Here is a 21,077-nt window from a genome sequence, read left to right as displayed (position 1 = left end):
CGTGTTGATGCGGTGAGATAGCCTTGTGGTTGAAGTGTCCGTTCGTAACGCCAAAGCTACGGGTTTGATTCTCCACACGGGCCCAATGTGTGATACCCAACTTGGGGGTCTCCCGTCGTGATATTGCTGGAGTATTGTTAAATTCGGAGTTGAATCCGGCTGACTCCTACTATGTGGGGACAGCTGGTAAATAACCCGGTGATCGATATCGCTGCGGTGACACACTCAAAACGGACTTCACACATAGTGTCCACGTGGGGATTCGAACCCGGGTGTTCGGCGTAACGAGCGAACACTTTAACCGCTGGGCTACCACACCGCACTGGATAGCATTACAGAAACAGGCACATGTGCGGGATATGTGGAGGAACAGACACGGACGGATTATTGCTGTCATTGACCATTCAGTCTACAAGCGCAATTAGCACCTGACACGTGGATCGTACCGAGCAATCAGCGGAGTTTTGTGAGAGACACGGCACAGGCTGTCTGTCATCTAAAGTCAGATTTATAATACATAAATCATCACTACATGGTCATTGGACAAGCGTGTGTGAGTACAGAAACTGTCCCCACATGACTGTTAACCTGTAAAGATTTTTACACGCTAACAAACACTTAATCCGTTTCGTATTCTGCTGTCTGTCACCGTTAGGGAGATGCTCTCTCAGACAGATAGAAATGCTTTTATGAGCGTTCATGTTATACGTACATGACATATCCTCTGTCGCATCGATCGTCCTGACTCTCACACACGCCAGTTTAAGGTGACGACAAAGTGCGATTAATATTTTACAAGGCGATATGTTAGTAAGGGGAAATCTATAAGGCATAGTGCTGGACGGACTGGTCGTGTGCATGCAGCCTCGCGGAGTGTGTGGTTGTTGTTTACAGGCATCCGATCGACCTAATTAGTTGGTTTGTTGTTTAACGCCGCACTCTGCAATCTTCCAGGGCCTAGATTTTCGAAGTTCTCTTAGCGTTAGGATAGTCGTACGTTATTGTTAATGTATGGCACTTAGGACTATCTTTGCTCTAAGAGAGCTTCGAAAATCTAAGCCCTGGGACCCCTTTCCCAAAGCTATCGTAGCGCAATGACTGTCGTAAGTCAAGGATACAGGGCCTAGATTTTCGAAGTTCTCTTAGCGTTAGGATTGTCGTACGTTAATGTTAATGTATGGCACTTACGACTATCTTTGCTCTAAGAGAGCTTCGAAAATCTAAGCCCTGGGACCCCTTTCCCAAAGCTATCGTAGCGCAATGACTGTCGTAAGTCAAGGATACAGGGCCTAGATTTTCGAAGTTCTCTTAGCGTTAGGATAGTCGTACGTTATTGTTAATGTATGGCACTTAGGACTATCTTTGCTCTAAGAGAGCTTCGAAAATCTAAGCCCTGGGACCCCTTTCCCAAAGCTATCGTAGCGCAATGACTGTCGTAAGTCATGGATACAGGGCCTAGATTTTCGGAGCTCTCAAAGCGCTGAGATAGACGTAAGTGTCATACGTTTACATTATTTTACGACTATGTAGCGCTAAGACAGATTCGACAATCTAAGCCCAGTATAGGAGGTACGACAGGTGTTACCAATGGAACAACAGCCAAGATTTTCGAAGCTCTCTTAGCCCTATGATAGTCGTAAGTGAATCTTAATGCATGGCACTTAAGGCTACCTGAGAGGTGAGCTTCGAAAATCAAGGCCCTGGACTGTGTAGTCATCACATTTCCATTGTTATAAAGACAATAACATATAAAACACTGTACGAAAATAGGAAGAGTAACAACAATCCTAAAGTGAGCGAGTGAGTTTAATTTTACGCCGCTTTAAGCAACATTCATCACGGCGAACGACACCAGAAATGGGCTTCACACATTGTATCCATGTAGAGAATCGAACCCGGGTTTGCGGAATGACGATCGAACGCTTTAACCACACTGATTATTGACAAAAATCAATCATCAAATTACTGAATGCTATAATTTATGAGTGGATGGGTATGGTTTTATGCTGCTTTCAGCAATATTCAAGCAATATCACGACCGGGGACTACACAAATGGCTTCACGCACAGAACAGGGAATCGAAACTGGCCAGCCTGAGGAACAAACGCTTTAACTACTCGGCTACCTAACCGCCCTTCGATAAAAGTGAAGGTGAAGGCGACTCGGCGACAACAGAAACCAATCATCACCTTCATGAATGCTCTAATTAATGCAGGCAAAAAACAGTTTGTGACGGTCCCCACGGATCGGTGTCCCCGAGGGGGTAATCGCCGTGCATGACGGTGGTCTCGTACAGATCTCAAGTTTACGACAGTCCCGCAGAGATCCACTGTGCGTGACCTTGTTCCCAAAGCGTTAAAATATGTTCTGTGGTTTGATCCCCGACTAATCACATCAAGTAACCCCGGGGGCGGGGCAGGTTAGAACTGCTCCCTTGCCACCTAGACGTACAAGTCGAATGCAGTGGACTGGGAGGTTAGAAAGGAACATTTGGTTGATAGTGAGTCATCGTGACCCGGTGGCGTGGATAGTTGATTGAAATATACATCAAGCCGTCCGTCGTAACCCTCCTCCACTGACTCGACTGTACCCGACCCGTGAAGATCTGGGTGAGAATTGGTCTTCAGCAACCCATGCTTGTCGTGAAAGGCTAACCCGTGAAGATCTGGGCCCCGTTTCACAAAACTCTCGTAAGCCTAAGATCTCGTAAGTTTCCTCGTAGCATCTGCACCTCCTATGTTACAGTATGCCAGGTACAAATGTTACGAGAAACGTTACGAGATCTTAGGCTTACGAGAGTTTTGTGAAACGGGCCCTGGGTGAGAACTGGCCTTCAGCAACCCATGGGAGAGAAAGAGAGTGAGAGAGTTTAGATTTACGCCGCACTCAGCAATATTACAGCTATATGGCGGCGGTCTGTAAATAATCGAGTCTGGACCAGACAATCCAGTGATCAACAACATGAGCATCGATCTGTGCAATTGGGAACCGATGACATGTGTCAACCAAGTCAGCGAGCCTGACCACCCGATCCCGTTAGTCGCCTCTTACGACAAGCTGAGTCGCCTTTTATGGCAAGCATGGGTTGCTGAAGGCCTATTCTACCCCGGGACCTTCACGGGTCCAGCAACCCATGGTTGTCGTAAGAGGCGACTAACAGGATCGGGTGATTTTTTTGACACAAAGCAGCTCGATTATTGCTGAATGCGGCGTAAAACTAAACTCACCCACGCACTTGTCTGTATCTACACTAACGTAGGGAGCACGTGGACCTGGACAGTTTATGTACCATTAGTCAACAACGAACGACAGAGTCGTCAATTAAACGTCTGTACAGATTACACTAACTAATACAGATTGTACACAATAACTCATAAAATAGCCCCTTCAACATTATCCTGTATTGTGTCAAAAAGTAGAGAATAACGAGAATCATCCAACTGTATCTTCTTCACTTAAACTGTTAGTAACTTTAAATGATATATGTATATTTGATGTGGACTAGATAGTCTGATCGAATGGATTCCGAATGTGTGACATATTATCACACAGTCTGTTACAGCATTGTATGACTAACAAGGGGATCGTTGTATCACCAGCAAAACATGTACCACTAACACAGCCTGTCTCAGCAGTGTAAAACTAACACAGCCTGTCATAGCATAGTACTACTAACGCAGTCTCTCACATCACTGTACCACTATCAGAGCCTGGTCACTACGATGTACCACTAAAGTGGTCTGACCTGAGTGAGTGAGAATTTTATTTTTACGCCCCACTCAGTAATATTCCAGATATATGGGGGCGGTCTGTAAATAATCAAGCCTGGGCCAGACATTCCAGTGCTCAGCAGCATGAGCATCGATCTGTGCAATTGGGAACCGATGACATGTGTCAACCAAGTCAGCGAGCCTGACCACCCGATCCCGTTAGTTGCCTCTTAATAAGTCGCCTTTCATGGCAAGCATGTGTTGCTGATGTCACATTCGCTTGTCACAACTTTGTGTCTTAGACCCGTGAAGGTCCGGGGTAGAACAGGCCTGAACGAGTGTACAAAGAATTGACGTCACAAATATAATTCAAAATCGTAGTGTCAAGGCGACCTGTGGACACGAGTGACGAATCAGCAGTTATTTTTAGAACGATCTATTCATGATGGATGTATCCACCAACACAGTCCCTGGCTTGATGGGACAGATATATGATTCAGGTTTCGGTCCAGATATAACTGACATCCTTGAAATGTGGTATCGTTTTCAGTAGAAAGCAGGGCTACTTTTACGCACTGGCAACCTCTACTGCTTTACACGTAATATGAAACAGATTCTGTCGGATTAATCACCACAGCTGGACGAAACAAAGGAAATACACCAAGGCACCCTTGTTTGTCGCAAAAGGACACTAACAAGGAGATGTGGTCAGGATAACCTACTTGGTTCACACATGTCATTGTGACAGAGCTGATCAATGTTCATGGTGTCAGCCACTAGAGAATTGATTATTTTCAAACCGCCGTCTATAGTTAGATTACTGTTCAACGTGGCGTTCAACAAACAAACTGATGGAATTTGATTCCTCATGTGAATACAAAACAATGACAAACGTATCAAAACATAGAAAATATAGTAATTACAGTTCTGGAATAATTAGAAAAAATTCTTTTCGCCAACATAACCACTAATCACACAAAAGACACATTTCTGCCTAAATAAATGTTATTTCTATTTCAGAAAATGATTCGAGCAACGTAAGGTTTTATTTGGTAAAATCTCACTTAGTGGAGAACAGATCCGTCTTTTTTATTTAAACAAAATACTTTCAAACTCTTTACAAAATTAATTATTCCATGCAAACGTATAACAAACGTATTTTAAACCGGGCCTGAACTGTTTTTGTCTTCAGACGAGTAGATCTCTAACTATCAACACGACTTAAAGTACACGTATTTCAATGACACCATCACTCGTTGCGTTCTTTCACGAGCAGCCCAACAGGGAGCGGTAATTGGCCAAGTCATTTCTTTGAAGTATACATGTGAAAACCATATAATGCTTTTACGATAACAAGATACGAATGCAAACTACTCGCAGGTCGCTACTTTGAGTAAGATGGCGGTTCATAGTGCTCGTCGTGAAAAAGCTTAATGCCCTGTCCAAGTATGTAGCTAACAAGATGTAGCGGCATCAAACAAAAATCTCCAAATCTGAAAACCACCGCCGGTTACAGAAGCGCATAAGGACGTTTCTATTTCTGAATGCATGTCATAGAGGCTGTCCACATCTGTATCGTCAAAGAAACCTTGATACAATGTGTAAAGCCAATTTCTGGTGTTATTGTTTGAACATCATAGAAACCAGCATAAAACTCAACTCACTCATACACAAAGTAAGTTTTCCGTGAAAAAACAATTATCAGAATGGTCTCAATTAAAAGCTATTGCTGGTGTGGGCAGTGTGGCCTAGTGGTTAAAGTGTTCGCTCGGTACACCGTTAACCCTGGTTCATTTCCGGACATGGGTAAAAAAGGGGAAGCCCCTCTCTTGGATATTGCTGGAATATTGTTTCAAGCAGCGTAATACCATACTCACTCACTCACTCACTCACTAACACCGGAACAAGCAATTTCATCTCCTATAGTCTGGAAATCGTTCGTGTTTCTTTTATACAAAAGCGAAATGAATAACATGTTTAAAGTCGTAGAATCGCATCCAACGAGAAATCCGCCTACCAGTGTGTCCTCGTTTAAGTGTACGGGAATCCAGTCAACAGTTATGTACATTTGGCCTGTGTGGGTGACCTCTAAATGACCACACATTTCATTTGACCACCCCGCTGAGACATCGGGCGTAGGTGCATGGTGAAATCATTCTTCACCTGGGAAATTCACAGGGCCTACTTCTGCATTCAGTTTATCTCATTTATGACATCCACACAACGCCCCATGGGTAGCAAGCAATAAAGCCAGAATTGGACGTCATTTACTGAATAAAATGGAAGGTACAATCAGTACAAATGACTTTTCAGACAGCTAGAATCCGGCATAGTTAACGCCGTTCCACTTCCCACCCCACACCCCTACCCAAACACCCTAACCGAATTCTCCATCCCCTACTCACACACCCTCCCCCTACGCCAATCACCATCCCAGCAATAACCTAGCCACGTGACAAACAGTATGGGCCAAACAATCCAGTGATCGATAATATAAGTTACGATACGCCACAGTTCCAAGAGATTAAAGATCTCATCATCAGTAAACTCATCAACTGCCGGGAACCTGTTCTAAACACATTCTAAACATAGTGTGATAATATTAATTTTGTCTGTTTGTGGTTGCTTTTTGTTTAAAGTCACACATGGGTATATTCTAACTGCAAGATGGCGATCTGTAAGTATTACAGTCTGGACCAGACCATCCAGTGATTACCATTACGAGATGAGATCTTTGTCATGGAGAGAGATATAATTTAACGCCACCTGCATCAATTAAACATGAGACATCGTCGATATCTCAAGGGTAAAGGTTCCGATGAATCCCCACTATCCTGGACATATCGAGGATGAATATAAGACAGCGAGTGAGTGAGTGCGTTCTGTTTTACGCCGCTTTTAGCAATATTCCAGCAGTATCACGGCGGGGGACAACAGAAATGGAGTTACATAAAACAGACTCAAGTGTTTGGTGAATTTCACGGTATGCCATACTGAATATAAGTCGCTATTCGTAATCACTAACATCGAATATACATGATCATTTCTTCAAAAGGAGAGTGTTTACCTGATTTTGTCAAAGCGAGATGTGCAAAATCGATCATATCCAAATAGTATAGCAGTATGCAGTATAACAGAAAACACTTAGTATAAAAATTCGATTTGACAACAATGTGGTCACAGTTCTTTAACACTACAAGCATGCTCAGACATAAGAAACTGTTTGACTTGTTTCAGTATTCATTAGATTATATTCGCAATTCCTAAACAAATAATCGTGATGATCAATTGTAAAAAAAATAATTTAAAAAACCCCAAAAACCTGACGACCAGGAGGATGTTGTGCTCCACGAAAAAGGAACGAAATTATTTATCAAATTACAATCTTCAGACTGCGAACTTTTGTGGTCGACCCAAAATACATGAAAGTCAACACATAAACAAGGCTATCATGAAGCAGAATTGTGAGTACGTGGAAGTAGAGAACCCCAAAGACCTATCATTAAGGCCTATCGTTGGAGGACCGAATACATGTAGATCTACACAACGTTCAAATAACTTCATACATATCATTTTGAAACCAGTCACAAAGAAGGTTCCAAGTTTTCTTCGAGATGACATAGACTCTTTAAGTCACCTGCCTGACGTCGTACCTACGGATGCCGTTCTAGTAACCTTTGACGTACCTCATGATTTACGACTTGAAGCGGTGCAGTATTGTTTAAATAAGCATCCTGAGGCTGCTGACAGCAAATTTCACAAATGCGTTCATCATGGAATCATTGAAATGTATTCTGGAAAACAACACCTTTCGTTTCAACAACAATTTTATAAGCAAATAAACAGTACAGCCATGGGAGCTAAGTAGCACCTACATGCGCTATTCTGGTGATGAGGTATGTAGAAGAATTGTTATATTCCAAAGTAGCAAATTCGATGAATGAAAAGACAGCAAAATATGTCCGTGACACACGGAGAAAATATCTGGAAGATTGTTTTGGGACTTCAACTGTGGAAGAGTTACATCATATTTAGAATATTCTTGATTCGATCTATCCTTTGAGTTCTTTCACCATGGAATTCGACCAAAAAGCGATATCATTGTTGGACGAAAAAGTCATAAAGCAAGGCAACATACTGAAAACGATTATTTACTACAAGCCGACGGACATGCATCAATAACTGCAATTCAATCAATGTTACCCGCGGCACACAAAAATACATATTGCATATGTAATGGCAAGATGAGTATGTACTATAGTTTCGACTGTGGACACACGAAATGTGAGATATCTTCAACTAGAAGGATATCCACGTGGGGTAGTTTAAAATGCTGTTCATAAATCATTAAAAATTAAAATTAATGAGAGAGAGAGAGAGAGAGAGAGAGAGAGAGAGAGAGAGAGAGAGAGTGAGAGAGGGAAAAGAGGGGCACTTTTGAAAACAAAAGAAACAAATACACAGGTGGATATTCTTCTATTTGTCCTTAGAACCTTAATAACTGTACATTTATGCCCAGTGTGTAAAAGCGAATCTTCCAATTTTGTATAAAAGTTATACTATGAAAAAGGATTTATCCAAGACTAAATGTATACGTAGCACTAGACAGCCTAAAAATCTAAAACAAATCCTGTGTAAATCTAAATATTCACAAGATACAAACACTGTCAGTGTGACAAAATGTCACACACCTCGATATGGAACTTGTTCAATAATAACCGAAGACAGTAGAATTATGTTTTGCGAAGACAAACTATTTACTATCAAAACCAACATGAACTGCCGCAGCAAAAATGTTACATATGTTTTAACATGTGCGGGATGTGGTCAAAATTATATTGGAGAAACTCGAATGTAACTAAAGGACCGAGTCACTGTACACAGACAGCAAATTTGAGATCCGGATACGCGATGTATAAATGTAAGCAAACACATTGATGAATGCGGAAATGGTAAGTTTACAATCTTTCCGTTTCATCAGTTGTATAACAATGACAAACAATTACGGAAGGAAAAAGAACAATTGTTCATAAGGCTGTTTAAACCTAAGTTCAATTCAAAAGTATAATTTTGTATCCTAATTATGACGCCAAAACATGATAACGTCACAAACGCAACCCTACTGTTTCCCATGACTACGTTTTACGTCTCCCTCTATGTCACTATCTGTAACGTCATACTCAAGATGACGACATATCTATTACAGTAGTGCGTCGCCTATGACGACGCTTAGTTTTCATTAATCACCCGAAGAGCCGTTGAACGGCGAAAGATGTGGAAATTTGAAGGAGTTTTTGCTAGAAATAATTTCTGCACTCATATATAGGCATCGTTTTACAATTGCTAACGCTGTTGTAGAGTTTGAGCGCGACAACGACGTATCACCCGCAAATCAATTTAGTTTACTCAACTGAGTAAAGTACGCAAGGTATATATAGATCTATAGGATTTTAAATGATTCCTTTTAGTACTCAAAGATTTGTAATTAATTCAGAAAATGTAATTTTTTATTGAGTAAAATACGCAAATAGGTGCCATTTCTGGAGCTTTGTGTGTTTCAGGGATATGTCATAGGGGTGGCTAAAATAATCGATAATCGGAAATATTGCAAAAAGAAATAAAATACCAATAACATATGAAAGTTTTGTTAGATAATATCGTACATCGGTGATGTGAAAAATTATAATTTTCCTTCTTTCAGAGATATAAGGCTTCTTCACTCAAAGTTACAACTGTATCGTGTTCGGGTTAGAATCAGTCGTCAATAACCCATGCTTGTCTTTAGAGGCGACTAACGGGACTGGGTGGTCAAGCTTGCTGACTTGGCTGACACTTGCAATCGTATCGCAATTGCGAAGATCGATGCTCATGCTGTTGATCGCTGGATTGTCTGCCCCAGACTCGATTATCTACAGTCGCCATGTAGCTGGAAAATTGATGAGTGCGGCGTAAAACTAAACTGACTCACACACAAATACTGCACGGCAATTTATCTTCACCCCTAAGAGCGAGACACAAACCAATAAAGGACATCAAACGCATGACACCTTGACCTATTTGTCACAGCTATCGGTTACTATGGAAATGAGGCACGCCTTGACGACCGATTAGTCAGAGATGAATTGCGAACTAGATAAGATAACAGTGACCAGACTAAAGGTACACCACAATCTCACAAGAGTTTACAGTTTACATAACGCCTACGTGCATAAACTTGGTTACTTTACTTTGTGAGTTGGGTAGAAGGACCCCGATTGTAAATGTTATATATGGTTTTATTTATCCCTCAAATACAGGAAACCAAATATACAAATACATATATTGCACGCAATAAATATTGAATGTTTAGTAAGACTGCAACACTGATGTTATTTACAGCCTGGCAGTAATTCAGTAATATCGATGTTATTTGAATTTATTTCACATCAAGTCTTTTTGACAACGTTATCTGGGGCGGTAGAAGTGTCAACATACTGAGTGTAGAAATGTCATGGACACTTGAATAAAGGACTGCATACACCAGAAGTATGCTTCGCACATAGTTTCCATGTGGTCAGACCCTGACGTGTTTGACACATAGTACCATACCTCAACCACAGAGGTTGTTGCTGAAGATGCTGATCACTGGATTGTCTGGTCCAGAGTCTATTATGTACAGACCGAAGCCATTCAGCTGGAATATTGCTGAGTGCGGCGCTAAACAACAAACAAACCTGGTTTGTGTACACACACACAGACACACAGACACACACACACACACACACACATATATATATGTGTATATATAATGATGGGAATAACGTCTGTAGATGATCGAGTATGGACCAGACAATCCAATGATCAACAGCATGAAAATCGATTTGGCGCAAATGGGAACCGATAACATACGTCATCAAAGTCGGTGGTCCTGGCCACCCGGTCGCTAGTCGCCTTGGCCTCTTACGACAAACATAGTCGCCCTTTGAGGGTGAAGCATGGGTTGTTGAATACCATTTCTACCCCTTATCTTGACGGGTACTATAAAACAGTAGCGGGAACCTGAACTGCACGATTTGCAATAGTGAGTGAGTGGGTGTAGTTTTACGCCACATTTAGCCATATTCCAGCAATATCGTGGCGATGGACACCAGAAAATGGGCCTCACACATTGTTCACATGTTGGGAATCGAACCTGGATCTAAAGCGTGACTAGCGAACGCTTTAACCATATTGTACATTTGCCGTACACAACATCTCTTCAGACGACGAATATATTTATAAACACATAAACATCAAAATTAGATATGGAAAACTGGGTGATTTGTTACCCATGGCAAAGAAGATACATAATTACAAAAAGAATCGAAAAATATTTAAAACCTCTCAAGCTACTTCCACATATAACACGAATTACCACGTCAATAAACGCGTGACAAAACGACGCAAGTGGGTAGGCAGGTTTGTTGCTTAACGCCGCACTCAGCAATTTCAGGTATATGGCGGCGGTTTGTAAGTAGACGAGTCCGTACAGGCAAACCAGTGATCAATAGCATAAGCATCGATCTATTGGGATACGATGACGTGTCAACCAAGTTAGCGAGCTTCTTACGACAAGCATGGGTTACTGGATCCCAATCCTAACCCAAGTAACCACTGAGGGTACATCCTCGATATCTCCAGGGTATACGTTCCGATAAGTTTCCATTATACCTTGAATGCATCTACGGGCCTGATAAACTTATTACCTCCGTTTGCAGGCTCCGCAATCTCATAGTAGCCAATAAGATAAGCCGCCGTTACGACCGTGCTGCTGTCAACAAACTCTTTCAAAGAACCTCTGCGTGGTTTGTGCTGCCGAGTTTAATCGGCTAGATACTTTTGAAAAGCGAACGAGAGTTGTGATTGGTTCGTTCATTTTCCCTGCGTAGACACCTGATTGGATAAAAAGCCAGTCAACGGAGGTAATAAATTTATCGTAGATGCATCCAGGGTATAGTAGAGACTTGTCGGAACGTATACCCTGGGGGTGTCGAGGATGCTGAGGGTATAGTTACTCTATATACAGGTAAACTTCTTCATGCCATCATGATCAAACGTAACAAGAAACTGTTTGGACGTTTTGCCATGGATAAATTCTGTTTACCAACCGAACAAACATAGAAACCGACGATATGCGAGATGTCGTGAAATATTAAAGGGAAACGTGAGAAGTCAATTTCGAGTGTATGGGTCTAGACATCGTAATTATTGTCGTTCTGAACCCGACACTAGGTCCATTGGTCATCAGAAAATTATTAACCGTTAGATTGGTCGAAATAATAAAACCCAGCAAGAGCCTTGTAGATATTTATTCCCTGGTTGCCATGTCAAATCGTAGTGCGCAAGTGTTTACATATGCATGATATAACGATATCACAAGCAGGTATCTTCTTCCAGGTCAACGTGACCCAGTATACGGCGGGTAGACAAGTTCTGTGGTGGATGCTTTTTTTTCATTCCTATCTATAAATAATTTGTGACGTTTCGACAGTCAGCGACGGATATACTTCTGATATTTCATTCTCAGCTACATATATTTACAGGGTCCGGAGGGAGGCGATAAACAAAATAGGTTTATGGTTGCCTTGCCAACGACCTACAGTAATGAAAAATATACACTGGTAGTTATGAATTCATGTTCCGATTAGTCGTTCCTTGTGTCAGTGTATGGCGTGCTCTGGTCGCTGTCTAGAGGCAGGATTTACGATTACAATGGGAATCATCAGAAACATTTTCAGAGATGTTTAAATGTGGTACTTGTTTTTACCCTTCCTGCGCTCAGCAGGAAGGGGAATGAGTGAGTGAATATGGTTTTACGCCGCTTTTAGCAATATTCCAGCAATTTCTCGGCTAGGGACACCGGAAATGGGTTTCACACACTGAACCCATGCGGGGACTCGAACCCAGGTCTTCCGCGTGACTAGCAAAAGGCTACCCCAAAAGGCTACCCCACCACGAATGACACACAGGCTAGATGGTTTGAGATGTTACCAAGGTAGGAGATCGACCCCAGAGTGTACACTGGGTACACATTGGGGTATCCATGAAAATCTCAATCGGATGGAACTGGAAGAAAAGAAACACCTACAAAGTAGACAGCTCAGTATTACTATTACAGTCGATCGCTACAGCAGAATAGCCTGAAAAAGCACCTGCACACACGGTTACACAACACTAACATTACATTAATTTCATCCAATATTGAACTACTGAAGCATCATAAACTGATTTTGGGGTGCCTTTGCATTTGAGTGCGTATGGTTTAACGCCGCTTTGAGCATCTGATTCATCACTATATCTGCGAGGACCACCAGAAATGACTTAATATGTAGCGTACCCATGCTGGGAAACGAACTCGGCCTTCAGCATGATGAACAGACGCTTGAACCATTGAGCTTATGCACTCACTCAATTATTTACCCGTCCATATTTGACCGGACCTCCTGCTAAAAGTGGTGTAAAACTATACTCACTCAAATGACGCTCCTCTATATCGATGCAGTCGTCATTGTAGAAACAGAGCATGGCCTTCATGATAACATATTTCTCTGATTCCTAAATTGCTGATAGCGCAACATAACCCCATTAACCTCCTGTACATTATATGTACATTCTTTTGTTTGCATGTACTCGAGATAAGAAGGCAGCTTACAGCGAATATTAATAAAGCAAATGCGTGTCAACATTTGTTCTATTCAAATGTCTAGTGTGGGAAGTTACTGGGCGGATTTCTCTCAGCTTGGGCAATCATGTACATCGTCCTTGAATATTTGATACCATTCATAAAACCTGCAGCCTGAAGTAATGGCGCAATGGCTACGGCGGTTTCTGCCATGCAAAAATTAAACAATTGAATACCTTCGTGCATATTTTCTGATCCGTTCATAAGAATTTATTCATTGAAACATGCGTGTTTTTACAAACGATAAATGCTTACATAATCTTAACATGCTGGTCTTTTGTTTGTTTTTATATTTCACAACGATCAAGGTGAATGCAGTCTAAGTAAACTTAGTCTCAGTGTAGTTCGTTACACTCCACCACTGAGTCTAACAAAACCTAGTAGAAGGTCGCGTCAGGTAATCTTTGAGCGACCAATGACCGTCCAGTCAAACGCGAGACGGTTAAATAGATTTAACCAATCAGACAACGGGTACTATTTAGGGATCGGAGGGACTTTAAAAATATTCAGGTCACTGACACAGGTCTCTCCACAAACAAAAATCCAAAATTCAGCATATAACACAATTATTTTACCTGCAGTATATACGCTTTGGGGTTTCTATTGAAACCCATTAGCTAATATTTCCGCAAGTTAACATCCTTGAATATTGCCAAAAACACCATTTTCAGGGACTGTTTACTCGCCGTTGGCATGGTTGTACCTACGTCGTGTGCATCACGCGGAAGCGAGCGTACGCTATTTAGCATTTGGAATCGTTCGATTACGAACCCTTTCGAGATAAAAAGTTCAAAAGGTATGTGCGAATGTGCACTTTCGCGATTTGGTAAGCTGTGGTCTGACTGGTCAATCTCAAAGGTCACCTGACCTCTCATAAGGTTTTGTTAGACTCAATAGTGGCGTGTAACGAAAAGTACTGAGGATAAGTTTACTTACACTGAGGTAAATGAGTACTCTCTTATGCCTATTGTAGCAAAATTCAGCAATATACGTCTGGACCACAAGAAATAAGCTTTACACAATAAACACAGGCGATCGAATCCGGGTCTTCCGCGTGACGAATGAACGCTTTAACCACACTTCCCAACCTTCCCGAACAAGTCTTCGTGACTTGGCGTTCTTGAAGATGTACATCATTAGTTCGCAGATCAATAGACCGCCTCCGTGGTGTAGTGGTTAGGGCGGAGAGCGGAAGGGCGCGGGTTCGATCCCCGGCCACGTCATACCAAATAAGAAGTTAACATATGGTGCGTGTTGGCCCCTGTCTGACTCTCAGCATTAACGGGTACAAGGACTGGTCGGCTCATAGACAATACACTGTGTCTTAGTGGAGTATACATGCTTAACTGCAGCATGGTATCTCCGTGAGCTAGCTCTATAAAACCAGCTTAAGTCTGGGCCAGTACATGCGGCTACACATACACACTCATGGATGTCCTCATATGAGCGAAATATTCTCAAGTACGACGTTAAACCCATTTCACCTCACTTCACCTCAGAAGAAATACATGTTAAAACGAAGAATTTCGCAAGTAACTGGGGTTACGGAGTATCTACGTGTTCTTCCTGGAGGCCAAACCCAAGCCATTTAATCCATCAAGCAACACTACATAACGAACACTATGCGACCATATACATGTACTGCAGTTAGAAAAAAAAGACAGAATTCGTTGTCAACGTTTAAAGATGCAATACTGAAATCATTCTTTGAAACCAAGACATCACCATTTCCGTAACTTTACAATTTAACATATTCAGCGAGTGAGAACGGTCCTGTTGTATCTGGACTTGTCTTAATAAAAATCCCCTTGTTGTTTATAGGGGTATTTGGTATTTGACAACCAGCTCGTGATTGAAGGTAGTCCATTATGAGGGCTATTGATAAAAATATTCGGAAGGATTTCGGGTGTATTTATTAGGTTGCCTCGTGGTCGAATACATTGCAATTCCACAAGCGTGGGTGGTCACATAGCGCTCGTGATTCTGCAGCTCATTATCTCTAATTCGCTTGACCGTGTTATGTAATGCTGTACTTCGTATATAACGACCTTCCCTGTACAATGGGATTCGGACAAGAGTGAGTGTATTTGACTTTTAGCACTATTCAAGCAATATCACGGCGAGGGACCCCAGAAATGGGCTTCACGCATTGTATCCACGTGGGGAGTCGAACGCGGATGTTCGACGTGACGAGCGATCACCTTAAACCACTATACTACCGGGTTGCCGGAGAGTCTTTGGAGAGACGGGCAAACGCGTTAAACACCAACGCACCTTGCATACACCAAAATAGATGCCATTGATGGTAGACTCATTCACAATGCTCTCTTTCGAATTTTGAAAAAGAAAGAGAAAAATAATACACACACATACGCACACACACACACATGAATCAGAGGATCACTCTGACAATTATGATAATCGCAGACGTTTTAGCAAACATTCCTGTCTGTCCACGAAACACAATAAAGCGTCTGTATATAAGTTTTAAAAAATGAAATCGATATGTATGTCTCGCTTGCGAAGATCAGTAAAAACATGAAACGACTCATCCACCAAATAACCAGAAATTTCACACTATGCCAAGTGTTACATCTGAACTACGACATAGAACATAACGGAAATTACACATAGTGGATTGAGATGTATGGACAAGGTAAATACTTCATGGCGTTGTAATGCTGAAACGAAATCCTCTTTGGCTGAGTGTCCTTGAAGCTTGCGTGCGTGCGTGCGTACGTGTGGGTGAGTGGGGGTGGGGAGAGAGGAAGAGGGATGGGGTGGGGGCAAATGTGGCCAACTAGAGGTACGACTGTCGTAGGTCTATGGGGCTGGTAACACCTACCTTAGTGAAGTGTTAACAAATGGGAGGTAAGATTAACCTTACTTAAGGTTGCTTCATGAATAGAGGCTGACACACAAAACGTTCGAAGTACGACATTCGTAAGACTATGAAACACTAGAGTTTAGTTACGACGGGTCGGTCGGTCGGTTGGTTCGTTGTTTAACGCCGCACCCAGCAAAATTCCAGCTAAATGGCCGCGGTTTGTAAATAACAGAGTCAGGATCAGCCAATCCAGTGATCACCAGCATGAACATCGACCTACGCAATTCGGATACGTTGACATGTCTACAACATCGACGAGTCTGGCCACTTGAGTCCGATAGTCGCCTCTTACGACAACCCGTATCTTCACGGATCTAGTTAAGACAAGTCGTAACGTTACGGGCGTATTGTGGATCTGAACACTGGTCTCCATGTCAGGCATTTGCCGCTTTGACAGTGGTAAATACACAAACATAGGTTTGGTGTCTAAAACACCAGGAACATAATCGGCAAAATCGGGATTCGAACACTCTAAGGGTTCCTTGTATATAGCGAAGGAAGGAATGAAACTGTTTAGCGAACAGAGGTCTTGCCAGCTGTCCTTCCGTGTCCACTGGAAAACTGCCACTCTCGTACACCTTTTCCCTGGATCCCGACACTGTGTGGACATGTTCAAACTATCGACCAGTGAGTTTTTCCTCTAAGGCCATAGCACCTGCTAACTGATACTTATGCTTGAGCGGTGCTGGTGTAAAATACGCTTAGTCCACATTCAAACCTAGAGGGGCATTCCGTGTTCGAATTGGTCCCATGTACCCTGTGCGTATGCGAGCGTAACAACATACAAACACAAACTGTTCCCTAAAGCGTGGGCACAGTGTGAATTGGATAAGCGTGAAAATGAAGATATACGTATTATTGTTTAAAATACTTACGGTTTGAAACGAATGGCCAACAAAGATGCTTTGGTAAAAGTATATGGTGGATAGTGAACAGAAGGGTTGGTAAAGTTGTTGCTAATTTTGACAATGTGCAATTGGTAACAGTTTGGTAAAGCACGGGTAATCGGTTTTGGTTTTGAACAGCAGACAGTTCGGTGAAGAGCAGCTGCTACTTCGATAGAGAACAGCTGGTACATAGTTTCATAAAGAACAGTTTATGGTTTTGTAAAGAACTTCTGACAATATGGTAAATGGGCAATATATCGCGTATATTACATATCTATCTTTAATTGATATACTTGGTAACATCCGTCTTACAGAACAAGACCAAATTATACAGAACCTTCAGGATTCTAGCAGAGATGAGATCACAATTTCCCATGTAATTTAGGAACAGAGTTAATTGAACCGACCGTCTCAGAACCGATGTACCCGTGAAGTTCCGGGTTAGAACTGATCTTCAGTGACCCATGATTATCGTAAGAGGCGACTAATGCAACTTGGTTGACATGTCATCGGATCCAAACTGCGTTGGTCGGTGCTCATGATGTCATTCGCCGATTGTCCGGTTCCGCCAGTCGTCAAATAGATGGAATATTGCTGAGTGCGGTTATTGCGAAACAATACACAAATAACCATACTCAAGTTGTAATCGGATTCATTGTGTGATCATACCCTTCAGCACCCATTATGCCTACTTTATGTTTATGATTGAAGGTCCCGGGTTAGAATAGGCGTTCAGCAGCCCATGCTTGCCATGAAAGGCGACTATATTTGTCGGAAGAGGCGACTAACGGGATCATCGGGTGCTCAGGATCGCTGACTTGGTTGACACACGTCATCAGTTCCCAATTGCGCAGATCGATGTTCATGGAGTTGATATGCAGACCGCCACCATAGAGCGGGAATATTGCTGAGTGCGGCGTAACACTAAACTCGCTCACTCACTTATGATTTATTGTGTCAAAGCCACGTATTGCAGCATAACCACTGAGGGACCGTGTCATCAGGGCAGAAGAGATTTATAATTCCTCACACATATTATATGCAGACAGCAGTGTCTACGCGACTTAGTTCTACATACCTCTCCTTGTGGGACAATAAACAAACAATTTTCATTACATAAACATTTATCTTCAATAGTAACAGTGTATTGTATTAATATGCACACTGTCCGATTAAAATTTGAGATAAGGTGATATCAAGACTATACCATATAGCATTTATAAGTATATCTAAACTGTAAACGTAGCTACGTGCGAATCTGTCGATATCATATTTTGACTTTTGTCACCACTGGCATACTCTCTGTTCGGTTTGTCACTAAATAACTCGAGCTGGTAACGAATGTTTTTTCACGAAGAAAACGTCGCGCTTAACACGAGATGTGTTCAACTACAACCAGATTATCGCATGTCATGATCAACAACAGAGACTGGGGTGTCAGTCCAGATTGCATATCAAACAACATTTACGGATGTAAAATAGTCTTCTTTTTGTTTTCTTCGTCCACGCGACGTCCCATACTTCGACAAAGTGTGTATGACCTTTCTCCGTTTAAATGTTTTAAATTACGTTTTTGTGAATTTTTTGTCTCCTAACAAGTTAGAGAACTAGTCACTAGCCCGCTAGTGAAACTAAAATCGGGCAAGTACATCTGCACCGTCATAGGTCCGACTGGCTAGTGAATTTTCAGGGGGTCATTTTGAAAGTATATCACCCTCCGACTTGTTAAGTTGTGATAGGCCTTTTAATCATGCATGATTACTGGATCAATATTAAAAATAATTACACAAGTAATGTCATCCATCATCATTCATGTAATGTGTTCAGTTTGAAAATAAAAAGTAATGACTAAGGGTAGAAAGTACTGCTTATCAACATTCAGGAGCAAGGATTAGTGATGTCATTTGATGGTGATGTCATAGTAACTGATGACGTCACAGTGGTCTGCACATTATTTCGGTGCCCTATTCCTGGAATTGACATATAATGTTCATCTCCCAGCCATTTTGGATGATAAGTCATCACTACGTCCTTCATAACTGACAACAATTATAGCTATAATTATCCAGTGAGACGGATAATCACCTAGTAAACCATGAGGTACTATTTTTATGTTTAGAAGTTCGCAGCGAATACCTGCAAGATGTTGTGGCGTAAAGCAAGGTTCAATCACTTGCCCATGTTAATACCAAGAAAATGTCATTTAATAACCTGTACTTACTTCCGGCCGTGGTCCTCAGGTATCCTTTGGACATGAATTGGAACTTCCAGAAAATCAGGTCCCGTCGAATCATTGAACCACAGCTGGCAGTACAGGGGTCCACCCCCTCCCCTTGTGGAGAGGCCCAGTAGTCGAACGATGGGTGAGGCTTCCACCACATCGTCAAAAAATGCAGAAAAAACATAAAAGGCATTACTGTGGCCAACTTTTTGAAATTGCTGAATATCTGGAACGGCGATGGGTCGTTTGACGTGCTGACATGTTTGACTTGATCTGTTTCCAAATTGCAGTGATTCCGAAATGGGCCTAACGGTTGTGGTCGGTGCTGGTTTAACTGTTTCCTCCTTTCGTGTCTTAGGACGTCCAAGATGTTCAACTGTATCTTTAGGCACTGTTGATGCGAGGCCGTATAAATAAAACAAAAATACCAATAGGTTCACGACGGAAAGCGTGTAGAACGCTCGCCTGATCCTTAACCGCATGTTTAAAACACAAGCTTGTTCACATCACATCAGTTTTAATTTTGAAACTAGAATGTAGGCTCGTCAGTCTGTGCGTAGGTATGAAGATTAATAATTCACCGCAGTCGTTGAGATCCGCCTAAGTTTTCCGCATGAAATTACTTCCGTCACCAAGTGACTGTGATATGTCTGACAAGCTGATTTCGTGAATCCTTCTAATCACATCAACAAGAAGAATTCACTAACCCCAAGTTAAAGTCATTCGCCATGTGTGTATCTACCGGGTCTGTACGATAAACCCACACTACCACAATCAATAACCCGCCCCCTATGCGCACAGGATAAACACTGCCATCCAAAATGAAATGACTAGAACAACGTGCACGTTCCATTGTCACCGCCGCGACTACGGGTATCCATGGCAACCCACAACTGTCAGACGACAGGGAGGTTGTCCCCAAGTCTTTGTGTAGTCTATTTCCATCGTAAAATCATGATGTTACATACAACAGTATTATCAAACAGCCACGGGAACACTTCCTCTGTCCGATGGGCGCTGCTCGTGTCGCCCATTACTGTACTCGCACTCCCGAAACAGGCAGTCGACAAATGACGCTTTTGTTGTTTACACCGCGCCGGCTACCATTGTCTGAATGGCAGGGGGCATGTAATAATACTGTTAACACTCACGCAGTTATTTTCGATGTTCGCCGGGACAGGAGAGGTGGTAAGGGTAGAGTAGGGCCCGTGGGTGGACAATGCGGGTTCCTCCTTGGCCCTGTCGCCAGTATTTTGATAGTAGTCCATTTTGAATTATCTCCCTTGAACCAATAATTAACTTGAATAACACTAGTTCCAAGACAACGATGCTGTATTGACCTGGTGTAACGAGGGGAGGTAATGAGTGTATTCCAGAAAATGTAGGTGCGCAGGCAGGTCTTATCGGCTTTCTGCAGATTTTCTTGTTCAAAAATACCGTGTTGAACAGTCCAACCTAATGAGCTACTAGACATTGACACGTGTATGAGAATGAAGAAGACGTAACAGTTAGGCGTGTATAGAGCAAAAAGAAAAACCGTATATCCTTTAATAAGTGCCGGTTATTAAACAACGTTCAACGGAATAACGGACTGAAATTACTTTACCTGAAATAATATCAGCATAGGTACGAAAATTCCTTTTACAACACATCCCATCCTTTGCATGAACTG

At 42.1% G+C, this 21,077-nt stretch overlaps 1 protein-coding gene across 1 annotated transcript in view; it reads right to left on the bottom strand.

Moving 5' to 3' along the window:
• The window catches only part of LOC137258553 (uncharacterized), a 59,625-nt gene extending 38,968 nt beyond the window's left edge, over window positions 1-20,657 (bottom strand). The window contains exon 1 of the mRNA XM_067796261.1: window positions 19,406-20,657. Coding sequence (XP_067652362.1) covers window positions 19,406-19,887 — 482 coding nt within the window. The 5' untranslated portion in view covers window positions 19,888-20,657. The remainder of the gene's footprint in view (window positions 1-19,405) is intronic.
• Window positions 20,658-21,077: the final 420 nt, after the last annotated feature.

This window comes from Haliotis asinina, chromosome 12 (assembly GCF_037392515.1).
Source record: "Haliotis asinina isolate JCU_RB_2024 chromosome 12, JCU_Hal_asi_v2, whole genome shotgun sequence".
NCBI lineage: Eukaryota > Metazoa > Mollusca > Gastropoda > Lepetellida > Haliotidae > Haliotis > Haliotis asinina.
Note: the sequence above shows the minus strand (reverse complement) of the source record. Positions and strands in the feature narration are given on the sequence as shown.